The 21,046-nt window shown below is 43.2% G+C and overlaps 1 protein-coding gene across 7 annotated transcripts in view; it reads right to left on the reverse strand.

The window, feature by feature from the left end:
* Nucleotides 1-7,921: 7,921 nt before the first annotated feature.
* Nucleotides 7,922-21,046, reverse strand: part of LOC125890742 (RING finger protein 223) — a 33,666-nt gene continuing 20,541 nt past the window's right edge. For 2 of the 7 annotated variants that reach the window (XM_049579536.1, XM_049579537.1), the window contains 3 exons: nucleotides 16,343-17,495; nucleotides 12,062-13,032; nucleotides 7,922-8,989 (listed from right to left, as the gene is read on the reverse strand). In XM_049579536.1, coding sequence (XP_049435493.1) covers nucleotides 8,731-8,989; nucleotides 12,062-12,852 — 1,050 coding nt within the window. In that variant the 5' untranslated portion in view covers nucleotides 12,853-13,032; nucleotides 16,343-17,495 and the 3' untranslated portion in view covers nucleotides 7,922-8,730. Of the gene's footprint in view, nucleotides 8,990-12,061; nucleotides 13,033-14,845; nucleotides 15,430-16,342; nucleotides 20,741-21,046 lie in introns of those variants that run through there. The other 5 variants (XM_049579540.1, XM_049579539.1, XM_049579534.1 and 2 more) reach the window with 4 other exon arrangements.

Below are 21,046 nucleotides of genomic sequence, written 5' to 3' on the forward strand. Positions count from 1 at the left end.
CATAGCACTGTGTATATTTAACATTTCATCTGAAATGAGGTCGGAACCTTGTGAAGAGCAGACGGATGACAGCAGGAAGGACAGGAAGTGAACAACTTCTAACGAACAGATGTCACGTCCCCAGATGATGACTTCCGTTAAGATAATTATCTATTGTATCACAGGTGTTCTGACATAATATGATTCAATTTGTAAACCATGCATTATCTGAATAAATGTGCACTTCTGCCTCATATTTCCAGAACAGAGATCTGAACTAAAAGTTTTTCCGTCCATTAGTTTAAATGAAATAAGATGGCTTAAGGCCCCGATCACACAGACGTGAGGTGCACTGCCACTGGACACTTGTTGCACCTTTTTATTGTTGCCAGGCAACCACCCCACCACCTCCTTACCCTGACTTTCCTGTGTAATCAATCTAGTTTTATTTTATTTTATTGATTTGTGTGTATCCTGCAGTAATGAGTGTGTAGCTGCTGCCATGTTGAGGCAGAGGGTGCTGTCTGTAGCTCTGGTTGAGGGTGAGAGGCTGTCAGCAGATAAACAGAGATCTGTGTGGGTACATGAGACCCTAAAAAAGAGGCTGGATCATGGGGAGTACCACCAGTTGGTCCAGGAGCTTCTCCTCCATCATGGACGTTTACAGGCAGATTTTAGGATGACTCAGGGGCAGTTTGACAACCTGCTGTCTATCATCAGGCCTAGCATAACAAAAATGAATACTAGCCACAGGGAGTCAGTTGGTTGTGCTGAACCAGTTTCTCCTCCATTGTTTACCAACTGTAAACTTGTTGCTGTGACCACCACAGAAGGCCCACCTCTCAAATCATCCCACTGGACAATGGGTAAAAAGCAGAGATGATGTGAGGCGCTTTTCCACTCTGAGCTGAAGTTATTTCAAATCCAGGAGTCCAGAGCGCTCAGGCAAAAACACCAGGTGCCTAGAGCGCAGAAACAGAAAGCAAACAGTTTCATTCTATTAAAAACTGTTACAAAAATCCGCCTCCAGCTGCAAAAAAACATTCTGTGTGAACGGAGCCGTAGACTCCAGTTTCAGTTTTACTTCTCATTTTAACAAGTCATCAAAACATCCTTGTCTCATCTTTGGCACGTCACTAAAGGCAGAGCTTTTTAAACCCAGACAGATACTCGCTTATGCTTTCATTGGTTGCTTTTTTAATATCTTACTGTCTTATCATTTTCTAATCTTGCATAACTTCATGTATAGTTATTTGTGTAATGCTTTAAACTGTGTCTGTGTTGTTCCAGTTTGCCATGTGAGGCACTTTGAGCTGCATGTTTGTATGAGAGGTGCTGTATAGATAAAGCTGAGTTGTTGTGGCAGCAAAAGAGCCCAAAATCTCAAACTTGAGTAATGCATGAAAAACAGCTTCCACCTGCAGTGTCTCCCCTTCATAAACAGCACCTAAAGATGCTTTCGTAACTTTGATTGTTGCTTATTTTGTCAAGAATATAAAATGTTAAATAGCAGAAAGACTTGATCCAGGTTTCCGCTGCTGTTTGATGCAGGGAAGTTTGGATGTTGTTAATGTCTGATCTCTGATTCCTCAGCGTTACACAGAATACAAACCTGACAAAAACAGCCGGGTGAAGGCGTAACAGGAGCAGTTCTCTCTCTCCTTTGTGGACCTCTGATCAGCTGATCGGGCTAACTGACCATCACTAACGCTGTTTGTCTGGTTTCATACGTGCCCACGCAGAGAAGGGAATCCTGGGAAACTGACATTATGAGACAATGTGAATGTTCTCTCCTGTTTCAACAACAGGCCTCTATCACACAAACACAGTGTGTGTGTGTGTGTGTGTGTGTGTGTGTGTGTGTGTGTGTGTGTGTGTGTGTGTGTGTGTGTGTGTCCTGCACAGACACATGAAATTGTTCTGAATGTTGAATGAGGTCACTGAACTAAGGAAACCCTCGTCTGTCCTCACTCACTGACAGAAACAATTCATCTCCACTCAGGTTGTTCCCGTGAGTAAAGAAAACATCAAGTGATCTGCAGGATCAACAAGAACAGGTTTATCATATTACACAGATGCCATGACCAAAGTGAGAGCTGAGCCCGCATACTTGGCACAAAGTCAAACACGATCTCAGTTGGTGTTGGCCTCAGCCGGGGTTCTCCCTTGGCAGCCATTCTGTTTGTGATTTTCATGGACAGGATCTCAAGGTGCAGCCGGGGTGAAGAGGGGTCCGGCTTGATGACCTCCGAATTGCATCTCTGCTTTTTGCAGAAGATGTGATTCTGTTGGCTCCATCACACCCTGACCTCCAGCATGACCTGGGGCGGTTTGCAGCTAAGTGTGAAGCGATCAGGATGAGAGTCAGCACCTCCAGATCTGAGGCCATGGTTCTCTGCTGGAAACTGGTGGACTGTTCCCTCTGGGTTTGGAGAGAGTTACTTCCCCAAGTTCAAGGAGTTCAAGTATCTCAGGGTCTTGCTCATGAGCGTGAGATGGATCGGCGGTTTGGTGCAGCATCTGCAGTGATGTGGGCACTGCACAGAACCGTCGTGGTTCAGAGGGAGCTGAGCTGGAAGGCAAAGCTTCCAATTTCCTGGTCCATCTGCGTCCCAACCCTCACCTATGGTCATGAGCTCTGGGTAGAGACCGAAAGAACAAGGTCGCAAATACAAGCAGAGTTTCCTCTGTAGGGTGTCTGGGCTCAGCCTTCGAGATAGGGGGAGGAGTCAGACATCTGGAGGGAGCTCGCAGTAGAGCCGCTGCTCCTTCGCGTTGAAAGGGGTCAGTTGAGGTGGTTCATCTGATCAGGATGTCTCTGTCTGTCAACTCACTATTGCTACCAGGAAATGTTCTTGATTTCGTTTAGAAGTATCCCGTCAATGTAAACAGGAACGCTGCGTGACACTGCTGTGACATCACCAGAGAGATCTACTGGATCCTCTCATCGGACACTAAAAAGGGAACATATGCACTTTGATAACTGACCACGGCTTGGTTGTGCAGGCTGCCATTCTTTAAAATCTCGGTCACGTAAATTAAAAAGTGACAGTTGCTTTTGAGGGTACTTTGGCTGTTTAAAACGTTGGTTTGTGCAGGATGTCCTGTGCAAGCCATGATTCTCTCCGACCAATCTCCACAAGGTGGTACCAAAAAAGCACCAGGTGCTGTCCACAACTTTTGCTAATGGAAAACCAAAAAAGAGCAAGTTTGGTCAGGCATTAGTGTGTGGTGGGCAGCAGACACACAGTGTGTGTGCAGAAGGTGACATCACTCGGACAGATGGGATTCACTGACTGCTCCTGACCTGAGGGCGAGAGTCAAAGGGTTTCTGGGTCACTGACATCAAACATGGCTCCTGCTTCTCTTCTCCAGGTTACAGCTGAAGAACACTCTGCTCAGACGTCATGAAGCGTCCCAGATGCTGCATCAGTTATCAGCAGCTGTTGAGCCTGATGCTCCTTGATGTCACGTCTGTCAGGTAGTTGAAAGTTTGCCTCGACCTTTAATGACAAGGTGTGTTGTTTATTCACGTCCTGCAGAGCGACACAGGAGTGTGTCCTGGGTGCTTGGGCGCCATCTCTTTGCCATTTTGGGACACTCTCTGAATGGACTGATGCTGTCATCCCTCCTCTACCTCTGCTGGTTTACATCGTCTCCACCTGTGTCCACAGCCCTTTGTGATGTTTGATTGTTGCGGCCGGTGAGTGTGGTCAGTTTGACCCGTGACCACACCCGGCTGTGTTGTACTGCTCAGGGTGGAGAAGGACAGCTGAGAGGCAGCAGGACTGTTACTGTGGGTGGAGGTACTCTGTTCATGTTCTGCTTTTGAAGGCGGTAGAAGTCACATGACCGACTGCAGGACGAAGACGTGCAGGATGTGACCTCTTAACATGGCTGGTCTCCATGGAAACAGGTTTGTTTAAGTGCTCAGTGAGTTAAGGTGTATCCACTGTCATTATACCACCTATTAACACACACACCCACACTGTGTCATACAGGATGTGTGAGGAGTAAAGGAGTGTGTCTGCAGATCTGAGCAGGAGAGGCTGTGGTATTGTACAAACTGCTCTGTCGTTGTTGATGCTGCAGCTCCACCTGCTGGCTGCCTGCAGGTGCAACACAACAAAAAGGATCTCAGAAGATTTGGTTGAAGCAAAGACAGCAGGCTCGTTCAGGATGAGACAGGCTGGCACAGTACTCAACATCGCCAATCGCCACACAATGTTTAGATTTGTGTCTGACTTAATCTCGACTTGCTCCGACATCATGCACAGGTGGGCAACAATAACCTCACAAGATTGAGGTGCTGCAGCTGCTGTCCACTGAGTGCAGGACCCAGGGCATGATGGGAAACACCTGACTGAAGAGCTGATTGGCTCTTAGTTTTGACAAACACCACATTTTGTAGAGATTCCTAATATCTGTGTGATACTCAACACTTTTCTGATCATTTTTGCTTTTTACTTTACATAATATTGTCATTTTTGTTCACCCCTGTTGACATTTACAACACTTTTTTACAATTATTTTTAATTTCACTGATATAAAAACAGTGTAAAAGACGCACACATATCCCAGTGTCCAGTGGAGTGGGTGCTGGACCAAAGAAAAGTCTGGCAAAGTAAAAGACAAGCAGCTCCCTTTCAGAGTGATTTTAATGCAGTGAGGTTTAGAGCCACACGGCTCTTCCTCAGACTTCTGATACATGATAGAAAGTCGTCATCTTAAATACCCATAGTGCTCCCCGAGCCCGTCATGTGACATGCCACACCTGTAGCCCGTATTCATAATAAAAGTAAACCAAGACAAAAATGTCAGAGTCAGCAGCAGAGTGCATTACAGTGTGAGCATTCAAACAGCCAGGCCACACATGGACATGAAGGTACATGAGCCTTAACTGGATAACTTTATTGACAGGACAGCTGTAGATGGACAGGAGAGGTGGGAGAGAAAGGGGAGCAGGACGCAGGTGAACCAGAGGTCCATTTACAACACACCTGTTGCTCTCTGTGAGGTTTCTTCCCGTCTTCTCAGTGAAAATGTTTTTAATCAGTTTCTCTCATCTAAATCAAGGCTCTCAGAATAAACTTATATGTTGTGCACATTGTAAAACCTGTGAAGCACACATGTGATTTTGACCATATAAACCAAACTGATTCATCAGAGGCTTTTCTCACAGCACACATTTTGACCTGCTGTAGGAGCTCAGGTGTTACTGAACCTGAACTCTAAGCAGCTGAGTGGAATTAAGCAATCATTTCATTATTTGCTCCTGCTGATACACGTCAAAGTGTCTGCTGTGAGAAAGCCTTCAGTGTCAGTAACACTGCTCAGGTGTGTTCTCCACCAGCAGAGGGAGACTTTGGCACACTCAACACCAGAGACTGTTGACTGATGAGTCCTGTCAGCACCAGCAGTGAGCTGCAAAACGTTAGTCGTAGTAAATTATAGTTTAAAAAAATCTTAACATTTTCTCTGATTTTCTCTCCTGATAATTTTAAACTCTGAAACTCTGCTGGACTGAACATAAGCTCCACATTCACCAACCTGCAGATCTTTACCTGCTGTGTACAGAATTTAAAATACAGTTTAAGATACCTTAACAACAATGTGCATATTTATTTAAGCTTAGACTCCAGATTTTGCCCGTTTAAGAAATCAGTTCAACTCTGAAAAGTTTCTTTTGCTTCATAAAAAAAAAAGACAAACTGGGATTCAAAAAGGAATTTATTCAAGTTCAACATGAGGCAAACACAGTGATAGTGCAAGCTTTGCTAAAACAGTGGTATAAATATATAAAATTATTTCATTTTACATTGCACAGTAAAACACGTCAGAGCCTAAAAACACACACGACATACAAACATCAAAAACAAAAGGAAACATTGGGTTAAAATGTATTTTCCCTCTCAGACTCAGCCTTAAGCCATCATGGAAATACCTGTGAATAACATTTTATGATACATATTTTAATGGTTGCTCTTTTGGCTTGTTTGATTTGCAAGTCAAAACATTTGTGGAAAAAGTTTTCCTTGTGCAGTTTTCAGCTGAGCCCAAGAATAAATTCATGATTGTGTTATGTGAAATGTGTCTCTGATCTGTTGATCGATCAGTTAAAACTAGCTGATCAGGTTTCTGACTGAACGACTGGATCAGACAGAGGGACCGTCCCAGCCTCCTGCAGGGTGTCACAGATCAGCTGGAAGGCTCAAGAGTTAATTTCAGGTGCACGACGGCCTCAGACAGACACGTTTTTGCGCCTTCAGAGTGAACTCATCGATCCAGTTTTGGTTTTGTTCATCCACACTTTCAGATTTCTGTCTTTTCACCATAAAATGGATTCTAATGGGATTTACTTTGTTGTGACGCAGTCCTGGAAGATGACATTTAAAAGAACAGAATCTATTCACCTTCACTGTGTCAGGCTGAAATCTACAGACATGGTCCAATAAAACCAAAAACTACCTGCTTGTAGAGCTGGCTCTAGAGGTTAAAGGGATAGTCTGGATGTTTTGAAGTGGGGTTATGTGACGTACTCATAGTCAGTGTACCTACAGTAGATGCTATCTGCACACCCCCAGTTTGGGAAAGCAGGCACCAGTATGGAAGCTTAGTAATGTACTGCTGTGGACGAGGCCAGTAGCACAACATATTTTAGCCACATAGAAATATCAGTTAAGTGTGCGGTATATTAGAATGTTTTCACCACTGTACCTTAGCGTCAGACAGACGCCAGTGATTTAACACACTGGTCTACCCTCGTCATTCCAAAGTCATCAAATACTGCCGCCTTGTCAGTGGTTTTAGCATCAGACACCGGACGCCAAAAGCCACCCTTCCTGGTGGTATAATACACCAGTAGGGAGCGTCAGTTTGTAACGCGGCCAGACGCAACGTTGCGCAGATTTATGATTCGCCACTGGATGGTGTTAGGTTGAAACGCTGCTGTAAGGATGGATAGGAGGATATGAGGGGTTGTGGATGGATGTTCGCTTCCTGTATTGTTGAAAAGCCAAACCATGATGTTTTTTTTCTTAATCTAACCATGTGCATTTGGTGACATCCCGGCGCTGGTTGTGGCGTCCCGTAACCTCAACAGCAGATGCAGGAGGATACCTAGCATGTAATGTGTAGACGTGAGAGGCCACAGATGAAGCGGCAACATGAGACGGCTCAGGATGAGGGATGCTGGTCTAACGCTGCTTTGATCAGTTAGTTTGTGCTGTTGTGAGACTTTGGTGAATCCAAACTATGCCTTTAAAAACACTGAAGTCACACATTAACACTAATAAAATAACCACTCAGCGGCAGAGTCTGGCTTTGACGAGAGCGATACAACGGCTTCAGTTCCTTGTTGGAAGTCGTTGTCTGACATTGAGGTAAAGTGGTGAAAATATCCTTAATATGGTGCACAGGTAATCAGACAGATCTTTGTGTGTTTTTGTTTTTAGGTGGCTAGAATCCATTTTGCTGCCATATCTGTCTGCAGCAGTACATTCCTTAGTTTCTGTGGTGGTACTCCAGCCTGCCTCTTTGAACTGGGGGTGTGCCGATGGCATCTACAGTGTGTGACAGAATAAGTGCCTCATAAAACCCCACCTCTAAACATCCAAACTATGTATTTTTGTAATGTGGGTGAACTAACCCTTTACATTCTCCATGTGTCTCGAGGTTCAGTTGTTCCAGCCACCGTCACATATTAACATTTGTATGAAAATCCTCTGCTCTCTGCGTCAGACTAACTGGAACACAGGTCTATTTGCATGACTTCTGTTTAGAGAATTTGGTTATTAAGAGCGAGGAGCGGAGCTGCAGCTCCGACAGGAAACACACCGTCATGTCCACAAAAAGACAACAAACACACAGAAACATCAAACATGTAACATTCAGTCGCTGCGTTTTTAAAGTGCTCAAAGTATGAAGAAGAGGGATCCACGTAGTGACAGGTTTGTGTCATGTTATTTTTTATACATTGTTTTATGTCCTAAAGTTTCAGTCCCTGGAATCAAATATTTGATGTTTGTTTAGGGCTCTTATTTGCAGCTGGAGCCACCAGAGACTTTGAGCTGTTGTACATAAGTTATAATAAACCTGCTGTCAGTCAATTGTTTTATTGTCTTATTACAAACTTATCTTGTCTGCTATCAAATGACCTTTAGATCAGCCATCTTGTTTTTCCAGATGGCCCTTTGGCAACATGAAATTCACGACATTAAAAGTGATAAATGTGCATATTTTCCCAAAGCCTGAGGTGAGTGGAGCTTTTGTCAAAGTTTTAAGTGCTGTGAGAAGATTAACGTCCTCGGCTTCTCAGTTTCCACAGCTGTCACACCTCTGCTGTTACCTGACCGACATTTTGTGACTCGTCTGGCTACAGCTCGCTGATCATTTAAAGCTTTTGGCAGAAGTGTGACGCAGATTAAAGTCCACTGTTTCTCAGATTCACAGACACCTTCCCACCTCAGCTGCTGACTTAGATTCAGACATCTATGTGATTATTTGAAACTCTGGCACAAGTTCAACAGTATGAAGCAGATTAAAGTCCACTGCTCCTCACGTCCTCGGCTCAGGTGTGAGTCCTGATCTCTCTGTGACTTGATGGCTCAGTTTTCATCCTCTAACCTCAGCAGTGGGACAGATGTTGCTCATTAGCTGGACTCAGATTAAATTTTACTGTTCAATGAGTTTTTGTGCATTTTCCCTCCACAGAAATATAATCAAGAAAACAGGATATGATGTAACGTGATGTCACTCACTGCCCTTGTCATTGAAGGTGAGGAGGAAGATGATGATGCCTGTCAGCAGCACCATCATCATCACCACGGATGTCAGGAGGAAGGCTCGGCACGCCGGCCGGCCCGTCAGTCTGAACAGAGCTCCACCCATGCCGCTGGCCTCGCTGGGACCCATGACAGGCGGGCTGGGAAGCCCCACATCCAGAGAGCGGTTCACAGACCGAAGAGATGTCAGCGACCTCTGACCCCACCGCCGATGACCTTGAGATGAGCTGAACGAGAAACAACATTATTGATCAGATGAAACTGAATTTATAAAATCCGTCTTTTTAGTTCTAAGATCGTTTTATTTATTTCAGAAGACATTTTCAAGTTTTATTTGCTCTGGCTGATGCGTCTGGCCAATCACAACAGTTCATCTAATGTGGGGCGGCTTTGACACGATGATGACAGAGGAGCGCCGCTGAGGCATTTTTGTAAACCACCAAGATGGCTGCCGCTGGTGTGGAACACTGACGTGAATCAGCCGTCACGTCAGTATTAAAATAACTGTAGAGTGTATTTTCTCTTAAAGAAGAACAAACAACTCAAGAAGTATTTCACTGCTGGAAAGATGGTCTTTTTTTTTTTTATAAAACTAGACATCTGTGCAGCAGAAAGATGCAAATACTGAATAAATAAATAAATTGGTACAGTGTGACCTGAGACACCGAGGGACAGGGCTGTGAGGTTTGCGTTTGCAAAACCTACAACTACCAGAATGCACTGCATCGCACTGGACCAGTAAACACTCCTGCTGTCTGTCTGATAACAATATCATATTTCAGTTAAACAGAAGGCTAAAACATGTTTCTGATACATCTGAGGAGAGAAACAAGCAGCACAGTAACATAACCTTAAACTACATTCAAACAGCTGCTGTGTTTTAGGTTTGATTGGATTTCAATCTCAGTTTAAGAGACAGAAACAGAAAAAGGGTTGGTCTTTCTCTTGAGGTGCTTCCATACTCTGAGTCCGTGGTGGTGGGCTATTTAAGAATGCACACATACAGCTTGGAGATGGAGCAACGGCCTGGGAGCCAGCAAAACTCTGCTGGATGACTTGTTTTGCGTCATCCAGCGGAGTCTTGCTGGGCAGAGAGCAGGGAGATCTGGGCACTGGTTAGAAGGAGGGAAATTTACCACACTTAATTTACACATTCCACCCACAGTGTTACGATACAAAGCTGGTGGAAAATAGGGTAAGTGTCCCTTAAAGGGGAAATCCGCAGATTTTCAACCATCTCTGTCTCTTTGCAATGTGGGCAGTACATGCAAATCAAAAGCGCTCAACCTCCCTCGGTGCACCCAGCAGATCCCACCGGAGGACGAGTGGGAGGCTCCGGGTGCTGGCAACATGGAGGGGAACCAAACACCGTTCACCTGTGCACACTGCAGTGACACAGAAGGTTGAAAAATGTCAGATTCTCTCTTTAAAGCTTTTGTTGATGGGAAAGATGTGTTTGCCGTACTTCAGACAGGATTTGGTAAAAGTTTAATTTACCAACTGGCCCTGCTGGTTGCCAAAAAGTTGTCCAGAGGTATTTTGGTCTACAGCTGCTAAGGACGCCCCTTGAAAATCAAAAATGACCTTTCAGGTTCCAGACTAACTTGATCTAGTGATGCCAGGGTAACTGTTTTGCAAAAGTCTTAAAATTTCTGCATCTTTTAATCTTGCACTCCACCCCCATTTTGTAGCAAAAACGCCTAAAATGACATACCCAAATTAAAATGACTGTAGCGTCTGAACCGCTCTGACTACATGCATGCATGAGGTCTTGCCACAAAGAAAACTCCCTGAAGTTTCTTGTGAAAGTGTCAGAAACACTCTAGGTGATACAGAGACAGAGTAATGGGCCTCTGAAGTCAGTAAAAAATTGAAGATTTTGCCTAAAATAAAATAAAAAATGATTTTCAGGATGAATAACTGTCTGTGGCTTCATCTGAGCAGGTAAATGACACTGTGGGGCTGTAGGCACACTATCAATGAACACTTGTGTCAAATTTGAAGAAGACTGCTCAAAGTATGACCATTCTACAGTGTTTTTTCTATGAAAAGATCCAGGCGGAGCTCCAAATGACAAGTCGGTCACTCGTCTTCAAAACAGTACTATCAGTGATCAAACAACACTCAGCCAGCTTCAAACATTGTGCCTTATTGAAATCAGGTGTGATTAAGATAGCTGATGTTGTTTATGACACAGAAACACCATAAAATATCACCAAATAAAGCCATATGAAACGGGAAAGTTATGATCCCACTTTCTAGACGGTGTATCTCAGCCAAAAATAGTGGTAGGAGTGAGACTCTTACCTTTTATAAAACAGCTAAGTCCCCACTAGCGGCTCCGCATACTATCGCGAGTAATACTTTAACTTTTCCCGTCGAAAAACAGCATGACATGACTTGTCACCACTCATCGCGATTCTGGATTTTGTGTGTTTAGGCTGCTCTGGTGTGAAATACATAATAAATAAAAGAAAAACAATGTTATTTTTGAAAAGTCGAAAGCTTGTTGAATCCGGCAATACCAAACATCACATGGTTTGATGACGTAGTGCGCCTGGGAGATACCATTTAACAGAGGGGGGAGGAGTTAGAGAGGTTAAACGCCATAAGATAAACTGAGCATCAGTGTGAATCTGAGGAACTGATGAAATCACTGGAAGATTTTTTTTTATTTTAAAAAAAGACTTCTTTCAACCACCTTTTTTAATTTCTGTAACAACACCTATCCGGAGGCTTTTTAACTCCTAAACATCACTTGTTTTTAATTCTTGTCCACAGACACTGTAAAGGTGCACATCATAGTTGTTTTATGGCGCTGACATCACCCCCTCACTGTGGTGAATCTCGGACAGAAAAGACCTGACTGAGGGGAAGTTCCCCGACGGAACTGAACAAACAAACAGGAGCTCTCTGAAGCGAGCAAGGCAATTAATATTTAGGTCATCATAGTTTATTTACACAGTAAAATATATGATGATGATCAGCAAACAATGAGGATGTGAAAATGTGCTTGTCAGGTCCATGTTCAGTGCAGAGCCTTAGTTCGTCTTTTGGTGATAATATTTTAATAAAATGACATTCAGCTGCACTTGTTTTGTTACCCACATCCCCAAATATATTTAAGAAAGGGGACGTGACCGAAAAGAAAACCTTCATTAAATTCTAAATTTAGTTTCAGTATTATGTAGAACAGTCCAAGAACCCTGAGCCTCAGAAAAGTTACTCACTCATTAATAAAAACAGTGAAGAATATGAATCATGTTTTAAAACTGTTCAACAGCTAAGGGTGGTGATACCTTTTGACCTGCAGCTTCCCTTTGCTGCGCTGGAAGCGGATGCTGTAGACTCTCTGCATGGCGGCCGGCAGGTACGACAGCATGTCTGAGTTCGTGGCCAGTTTGGGAAGGCCGAGGGCGGGCAGAGGCGTGAGGCCGCGGCACAGCGGGCACTGGATGGCGTTGGGCTCGGCCGACTTGACGTTGATGCGTGCCAGGCACTCCAGGCAGAAGGTGTGCTTGCACTGAAGCATCTTGGGACAGCGGAAGATGTTGTTGAACTGGCTGAAGCAGATGGAGCACTCCAGGTCCGGGCCGGTGTCCTCAGAGCACAGAGATGGGAGGGGAGACGGTTGGAGGTCTGGCGACGGGATGATGATGGAGACCTGGCAGGAGGGGGGAGTGGCGGGTGAAGGGGCCGGGGGAGGGGTGGATGAAGGGGCCGGGGGAGGGGCAGGTGAAGGGCCGGGGGGAGGGTAAGGGTTCAGTGTGTGAGCAGAGACAGCAGATGGACTTCGACCTGGAAATGAGATTGAAAACAGGCCGGACTGAGGCCGGGGACTGAGGCTGGAGCCTGAATCTGAGGCTGGAAGCGGCGAGGAGGAGCGGTCTGACTTTGGTGACGGGACCAGGTTTTGACCTTCATCATGGTCTGATGAGGCCTGATGGTGAGGAGAGTCATAGCTCACGACTCTCAGAGAGCTCTGACCTGTCTGAATGACTGGAGGTGACGCTGCGGACAGAGGGGGATGATGGGAAATATCAGAAGGGTCAGAAGGTGAATGTGGTGTTGTGTGTCTGTAGGGATTCATGACGGACGGATGGAGGAGGGGTTAAGGTAGAGACAACGACAGTGGAGCTCCACGGAGGTGACCAGATGGAGGGAGCTGAGCCTTCAGCGGTCAGCAGGGAGACACCAGTCACATGGAGGATGAGGAGGAAATGATGAAGGTGCTCGTGGAGTAGCCTCGGTCTTCAAATCAACACTTAATCTGCAAATGAAACGACATCATCAACACTCAGATTTAATCTGCTTACAGAGTCAAGTAAAAATAATACAAGGCCAAAAGTATGTGGACACCCCCGTCTGTTTTACTCTGATTTGGTCTTGAACTCCTGCCTCCAATGAAGTTAAATGCTAACGCTGCAGCGTATCATGACCTTCTAGAAAGTGGTATTGTTCCAGCTTTGAGTCAACACTCCGTCTCTTTCCTGCTTTAACATCACCAATGTCCCCATGCACAAACCCAGCTCCATAAAACCAGCCTGGTCGCCAGAAGACAATGTTGCTGACTTCCTGCAAACCACCGATATGTTACATTTATACATTTCATACGTGTCACATCAATGTTCAGAAAGTGACATCGTGCTGATCACATGTATATGAGCTGAGTTTGTCATCAGGGGGTTTAGAGGATGGTGGATGGTGTGGGATTGAAGCCAGATGGCTGCCAAACCAACAAATAGAGGTATCAGCAGCATGTCCAGTGTGACTGTGGCACAAACACTAACTATTTTAAGCCCAAACATGCTCTTTTTTTAGCCGTAACCAAATGGACTGCACTTGCAAAGCGCTTTGTTAGTCCCCGGACCACTAAAATGCTTTTACACTACAGGCAACATTCACCTGTTCACACACCTATGGCCGAGGCTACTGGACATGGTGCCACCTGCTACTCAGTAACCATTCACACACACTCACACACTGATGGAACAGCCACCACTAATGGACGCCCCCCTCTACCTCTGAGCCACAGCCGCCTCCAAATGTTTTTGTGCCTAAACACAACCACGATGTTGTGATAACATAGTTTCAACATTTCTGTCACAAAATTTTGTACAAATGTCAAAATCGTTTGTTTGCAGAAACGTACAATGCCAACTTTAATCTGGCGATTGGGTCAATAAGGAAATGGTTTGACTGGTCTGCAGTCCTGACCTCAGCCCCATCCATGGTAACAATACAGCATATATCCAGCCAAGCTTAAGTCACTGACAACACATGGAAACTACATATCATCGTACAGACTCTACAGGCCGACGGATTCAGGGGAACTTCCACTTTCTGCGCAATTAATTTATTTCTGTCCCTCTCTCAGCACTGAAAAGGAAAAAACAACTCTGTGCTGCAAACATGTCAGAGGTTCAGACAAGTTAAAGTCAACAGTGTTTCTGGTCAAACATCAAATTTCAATCTCAGGTTACAAAACACTTTGACATCATCATCATCATCATCATCATCATAGTGTCAAACTGCAACGCTGCAGCCATACGTCTCATCTGTGTGCGTCTCACTGACTACACTCTGCAGACAGTGACATGTTGTGAAGAAAGTATCATGTGAAAAAACACATTTCCCTTTTTTCTACTAATTTTCAAACATGTCAGTTTTTCAAAAGACTTGAAAAAAAGTGTCTTATCCTAGATGTGTTACCAATCAACAGGATCTCACTCATGAGTGACAGCCAGCAAAGCAACACTTAGCATGGACAGAGAGGCAACTATTGTGAAGGTGCAGCTGGTTCCTTCCTTGTGTTTGCCCGTCGTGGTGTATCATGCAAGAATAACACGAAGTTTTAAGAACTGTTGCCTGTTGCAGCAAAATAAAAATCAAACAAGTTCCACATAAACCTTTAAAATCCTGTCAGACCACGACGGGCTCTGAGCTTTATGACCTCATGTAGTTCATCTGTAAATCCATAGCTATCCCACAGACATCAGATTCATCAGCTGAATGTATACAATTATGCACTTTTTAAAGCCTTAAAAGAAACCTATTTGGTAATAAAGACAGACGGTACTTACCTCCACAGTTACCGGAGAGCTGCAGTCGTTTCTAACACGTCAGCTCTCTGTGCTAAACTGCAGTTTGTCTAAGTTCAGGTAAAACTGGACGCTGGTCTGAGTCAGAATGAGGAACTCTGCCCCACACAACATGATATGTGCTGCAGTCTAACTGGCTTCAACAGGACAGAAGTTTGCATTGTCCGTTTTATTTGAAAAGGGAAATAAGATGCAAAACAAGCTGCCGGCCTCCAGCTGTGACGCCGAGGAACACCCAGCAGGGATCACCTGCAGCTCCCAACACAGCAGAGACACAGAGGCATCATCTGTACTGAGATCTTTACCATCTGTCACACTGAGAGTCACCACTGACAATAAACTGATTATATTCCAGAATATAATCAGCAGATTCATCGAGAATAAATCAGTTTTGTTTATAAAGCCCAATATCAGAGGCTCAGAGGCTTTACAGCATACAGAGGCTTTACAGCATACAACATCCCTCTGTCCTTTGGACACATGCAGCCGAACTCTGTGTATTTTAAGAGCTTCATAGACGACTATCAGTTCCTTACATCACACTGGACACCAAGAAGCAGATCAGAGCTGTGCTTCTGTAGCAAAGTCTTTGCTCTTATGATGTTTGAGCATGCACAGAATTATTTGTGCTTCCTGCTCTGCTGCTACACAAAAGCAGAATTCATGTGCACGTTTCTAATTGGCTGCACACGTGGAGATGTACAGCCACTTCCTGGAACACCTCGAACAGGAGACACACATGATGATAGAAGTGTAGTGTTTCATAAAGGTGTGTATTCAGCATGCTGATGGCTGCACATAAAGCTCCTGTGTGTGTGTGTGTGTGTGTGTGTGTGTGTGTGTGTGTGTGTGTGTGTGTGTGTGTTGTTCAGTCCTGCATCCTCATGTAAATCACATCGCACCAGCTGATCGGTCAGTTCCTTCTTTCCTCGTCATGTTAGGACAAAACAACCATTTCTATTAAATATTTAGTGACCAGTTTAAACCCTGAAAATACAAATAAAGCAAGTGACACTAAAATTACTACATCATGACGGCTCCCTACAGGACCAGCTCTTAACAGGAATACTTGTACATTTTCAGTGCAGGAACTACTTGACTGTGCGGAATTACAAAGAAAAAACTCTCACCAAACGCCATCTGAAAATCTCGCAATTTAAAATCTATAACCTTATTAGAAAAGCACTTCATAAAATTGTTTTCAGAGACAAAAATTAATCAGTGCGAAGAGTCTCTAAATTCGGCACACATGCGAAAGGCGTTCTGGTTAAACTGTGTGTTATTTTGCGTGATACCGTCGACAGTAAGCGTTGCTTTGTTGGCAGTCATTACGCCGAATTTACCTTAGCATCCCCTTGATTTGTGAAATCTCAAAAATAAGCACTTTTACTGTGTGTGTGCCTCTGCACATCAACGGGAAACTAAACTGTACCATTCATATATGAAGTTTGGCGCGCAAGCAGAGACCTCTGCTCTTACCGTTTACAACCACCGGTGACTGCTGTCCCCTGTCACCCACACTGCATCATCATCAGGCTGGCTTATTACACACACACTGACCCTCCTGGAGGTTTGTGGCTGTGTCTCGGCCTCAGCTTGTCTCTGTCTGTCCACCCTGTCACAGTCTCACTCCGTGTCTGATGAGTCAAATCACCTGTTGGCCGCGCGCCTTCCTGTCTGTACCTGAGGCTAACACACCTGAAGGAAGTGATGCTGATTAACGGACCTGAAGCCATTTTACACCAACACTCTGTGGGTTCTCCTCCAATAATTAAGCTATCACTCTGAGTTACACATGTGTTAATAATTGTCCCAGTCATTAAACAAATGTGTGAAAGTATGTTTTGCTTTAACTGTTGCCTATTGGTGAACAAAATGCCCCAAATGTAAAAGAGTGAACTGTGACACTGACAAGTATTAATGTTCACAGTGAACTAACCTCAGCAGTCAGGAGCAAAACCCACAAAAAGGAGACAGAAGTCTACAGATGAGAAAATCAGTCACTTCATCTTTTCTGATCATATAGTTTTATTGGAATTCAGCATCGAAGAATTATTGTAGTATAGCCAACCATGAACACCTCAGTTATTCAACAGCTGACCACACAGCTGGTTGTTAACATTAGTAAAACAGCAGAGAACAAATCACTCATGGACCAAAACTATTGTGTTAAGAGGGAGAAAGTCACTTAGTCATCATATGAGCAGTGACGTGACAGAACTTCTGTTGCTTTCCAATTAAATGTAATGTCACTACAATTCAGGAAGAGAAAACAAATCCAGACTGAGATGTTTAAATGCTGGACTACAACATAACTTTCAATATCAGTTAGGAAGTTTTGGTAGAAGCCTGTTTAATAACAAAACCAAAATGGCAAAGATCACAAAGTGCCCTCCAAACATTTCTTTTATTTTTAGGAGCAATGCTGAAAACAGTGTAACTCTTTATTTAGCTGAATTGGTATCATTAGTTATAGAATTTAATTACAAGTGGAAGCCGCTGAGCTGTTCTTCCTTTTCACAAATAGAAAAGAGCACATTTCTCTTTTTCATTTCTTCTTCAGGCAGAATAAACACAGTTGTGTTGTCACACACATGTAGCCTTGTGCGTCTTCTGTCTAGGGGTGCACGATCTACAAAAAAAATCATATTGCCTTTATTTTGACGATGATTTGCAAGTGTGACATAAGTTGCAATTTTCAAGAGTGGTCATTTTTGCTGTACATGAATATGATTTGTAGACGGGACATCTCTTTCGCTCCACAGTGCTTCATTTAAAATGGTGTGTTGTGACACATTTTACTTTATCAAAAAATTGCAGCTCCTGAAATTGTATAGTGCACTTGGCCATATTGCAATTTGGAACATATTTTTGATTAACTGTGCAATCCTGCTGGAGTCAAACATTGAGCACTGAGACACTTATTTACAAAGATTGTACCCCATTTATTTATCACTTGGTACAAAACCATCTGCTGAATAAGTCAGTTTGAGTCCCTGTGCAAACACCATGTGAAATGAAACATCCATTATACCTGTGAACTCTACATTCTTATCATTATTATTATTGTTGTTTAAAATACGTAATTTTTTCTGTATTATTTTGGTAAAAGAACAATTAAAAACAGAATGCTGTGATGCTACGTTAATGCAGAGTTATTTAACAATCCACTGACCCCTCGCTAAGTTTTGATCATTGCTATTGTCATTACAAAGCAAAAGCAGCATGTGTATACATTCAGTAGGCTATATCTTCAGTAGCTAGCTAGCTAACCCTACACTTTTCAGGGTTTGATTTTGGTTTTGGAACAGGGAAGAAACGGTTATCTTTTTCCAGCCTCTCCAGGTAACGAATAACATTAATACACGACGTGCCCCAGGCACAACATTTAGCTCCAAATCCACAACACCAGCCTGAAAATGAAGGAAATCTGAAACGACTGCATTAGAGTCAATGGAGCACAGCTGTGTTGTTGTCGGACCCTGGTCAGAGCTGGTTGTTGCAATGTTATAGTTGGCCAGTCTGCATTTGAGGGGAGGGAATTAGCAAAGAGTCAGTTGGACTGGTTACACAAACTTTAGTGTGCACTGGGTTGCTGTGTCATTGAGATAAATGTAGTATCTGAACAGCATAACTTTATCTTACTATATAATGAGGAAAACTCTGTGTGTGTCTGTTCCACGTTTTTCTCCTCACTGACTTGGTCAATCCATGTGAAATTTGGCACAGTGGTAGAGGGTCATGGGAGGATGCCAATGAAGCAATATTACATCAATTGGCCAAAGGGGGGCGCTATAGCAACCCATTGAAATGTCAAACTTTGAATGGGCATATCTCATGCCCCGTATGTGGTAGAGACATGAAACTTTGCACAGAGATGCCTCTCCTCATGAGGAACACATTTGCCTCAAGAACCCATAATTTCCGCTTAAATAGATTTTCCGCCATTTTGAATTTTTTGAAAAACACTTCAAATGGATCTCTTCCTAGGAAGTTTGAGCGATCTGCATGAAACTGGGTGAACATAATCTAGGGAGCAATATCTAAAGTTCCCTCTTGGCAAAAGTTGGAAAACTTCCTAAAACTGAGCTTCTATAAGGCAATGAATATTGCGGAGGGCGTGGCTCATCACATAAAGGTGTAGAACATCTCAAGGGTTTCACCCATCACCACGCAACTTTGTAGGCATATGACCACACATAATCTGAGGGGACCCCTCCATTATTGATCCCATCAAACAAAATGGGGGCGCTAGAGAGCTCATTTCTTATCTAGGCCTAACCGCCATATGGATTTTTACTAAACTTGGTAGATATGTAGAACAGGACGCCTCAAGGTGACTGGAGAAATTTAACTCTAATTGGCAACTGGGTGGCGCTATAACAACAGAAAAATGCTTCAAAATGGCTAAAATGTGACCGATCGCTGTGGCTCCCCCTGTGGACCAATGTTGGTGTTGTTTCTAATGTTTGGTATGACTAAGTCATGGTATGGTATGCTGTACATAATCACGGAAACTGTCCGTGTGTCATTCTGTCAGTCAGTCATTCTGTCTGTCCCACGTTTTTCTACTCACTGACGTGGTCAATCTATGTGAAACTGCACATAGGCATTGAGGACTGGCATAGGTAGAAGGTGACAAAGCTACCAATGGCTATGGACTAGTTGGTATTTATTATTATTTGTATTACTATTTATTTATTTATTTATTCTTACTTAAATGTAATATTGTATTCTAAATAATAACCTACATCTATGATTAGCAGTTAGTGGCCACATTGCAGGCATCTTAACCTGAAAAGTTACGTTACTTTTTTTATAATATAATTTTACAGAAAGGAAAAATCTTTCAGACAACTGTTACCTTATACATTACAGTGCAGCAGTCAGCAACTTATGTACAGTGGTGTAAGAAATAACGGTGCTCACTCAACTAAAAGACACAATACCACACTGAGAGTGTCCTGTTCAAAAATGATACTTGTGTAAATAAAAAGAGGTATTATCAGCAAAATGTATTTTAAGGTACACATTAAGCTGAATAGCTCCTTTCACAGTGTTTTTTTACTATAGAATATTATATTAATTCATTCATTCATTCATTCATCTTCTAACCGCTTCATCCTCTTGAGGGTTGTGGGGGGGGTGGAGCCTATCCCAGCTGACATCGGGTCACCAGACTATCACAGGGCTGACACATAGAGACAGACAACCATTCACACTCACATTCACACCTACGGACAATTTAGAGTCACCAATTAACCTGCATGTCTTTGGACTGTGGGAGGAAGCCGGAGTGCCCGGAGAGAACCCACGCTGACACGGGGAGAACATGCAAACTCCACACAGAAAGGCTCCCACACCCGGGATCGAATCGGCAACCCTTTTGCTGTGAGGCGACAGTGCTAACCACCACACCACCGTGCCGCCCAGAATATTATATCATTCTTTTTTTTTTTTATCACCAACATGCAAACATGTACAATACATGTAAATCATGTTAATGTTGTAATTCTTAATGTGGAGCCAAATTTAAATACTTTGTATACTACTGGGTAGATTATTATTATAGTTCTGCATCATATTATATAGGAATATCATTTTTAATGTAAAAAGGGGCGATAAGTGTCATTTAAATGTTGCGAAAATAAAATGCAAAAATTATTAGGGCTGGATGATATGAGCAAAATCAAATATCAGAATGTTTTTGACCAAATACGTCAATATCAATATTGCGATGATATTGTAGGGTTGAATATTTTATCTTTCACAAAAAAAAGAAAGAAAAATCATACAATTATAAACAAAATCTAAGTCCATATCTTGTCTCATATCATGATATCAATATAATATTGATATACTGGTCAGCCATAAATAAAATAAAATATAATAATAAAATAATATTCTGAAAATTTGTCCTGGCAGTGTTTTGTAGGTTTACTACACGGAGAAATTTGTTCATATGACATCCAAGAGATTTCCTCTGCCACAGCTAAGCATGGAAACACTGTCATGGAAACACAAAGGTGGAAAAGGATGCCAGCTTGATTTTGTCTCATTTAGGATTGCAGGCTGTGTGTGTGTGTGTGTGTGTGTGTGTGTGTGTGTGTGTGTGTGTGTGTGTGTGTGTGTGTGTGTGTGTGTGTGTGTGTTTATGTGTGTGTAATCATGCTTGTACAGTAT

This window comes from Epinephelus fuscoguttatus, linkage group LG6 (assembly GCF_011397635.1).
Source record: "Epinephelus fuscoguttatus linkage group LG6, E.fuscoguttatus.final_Chr_v1".
NCBI classification, from domain to species: domain Eukaryota; kingdom Metazoa; phylum Chordata; class Actinopteri; order Perciformes; family Serranidae; genus Epinephelus; species Epinephelus fuscoguttatus.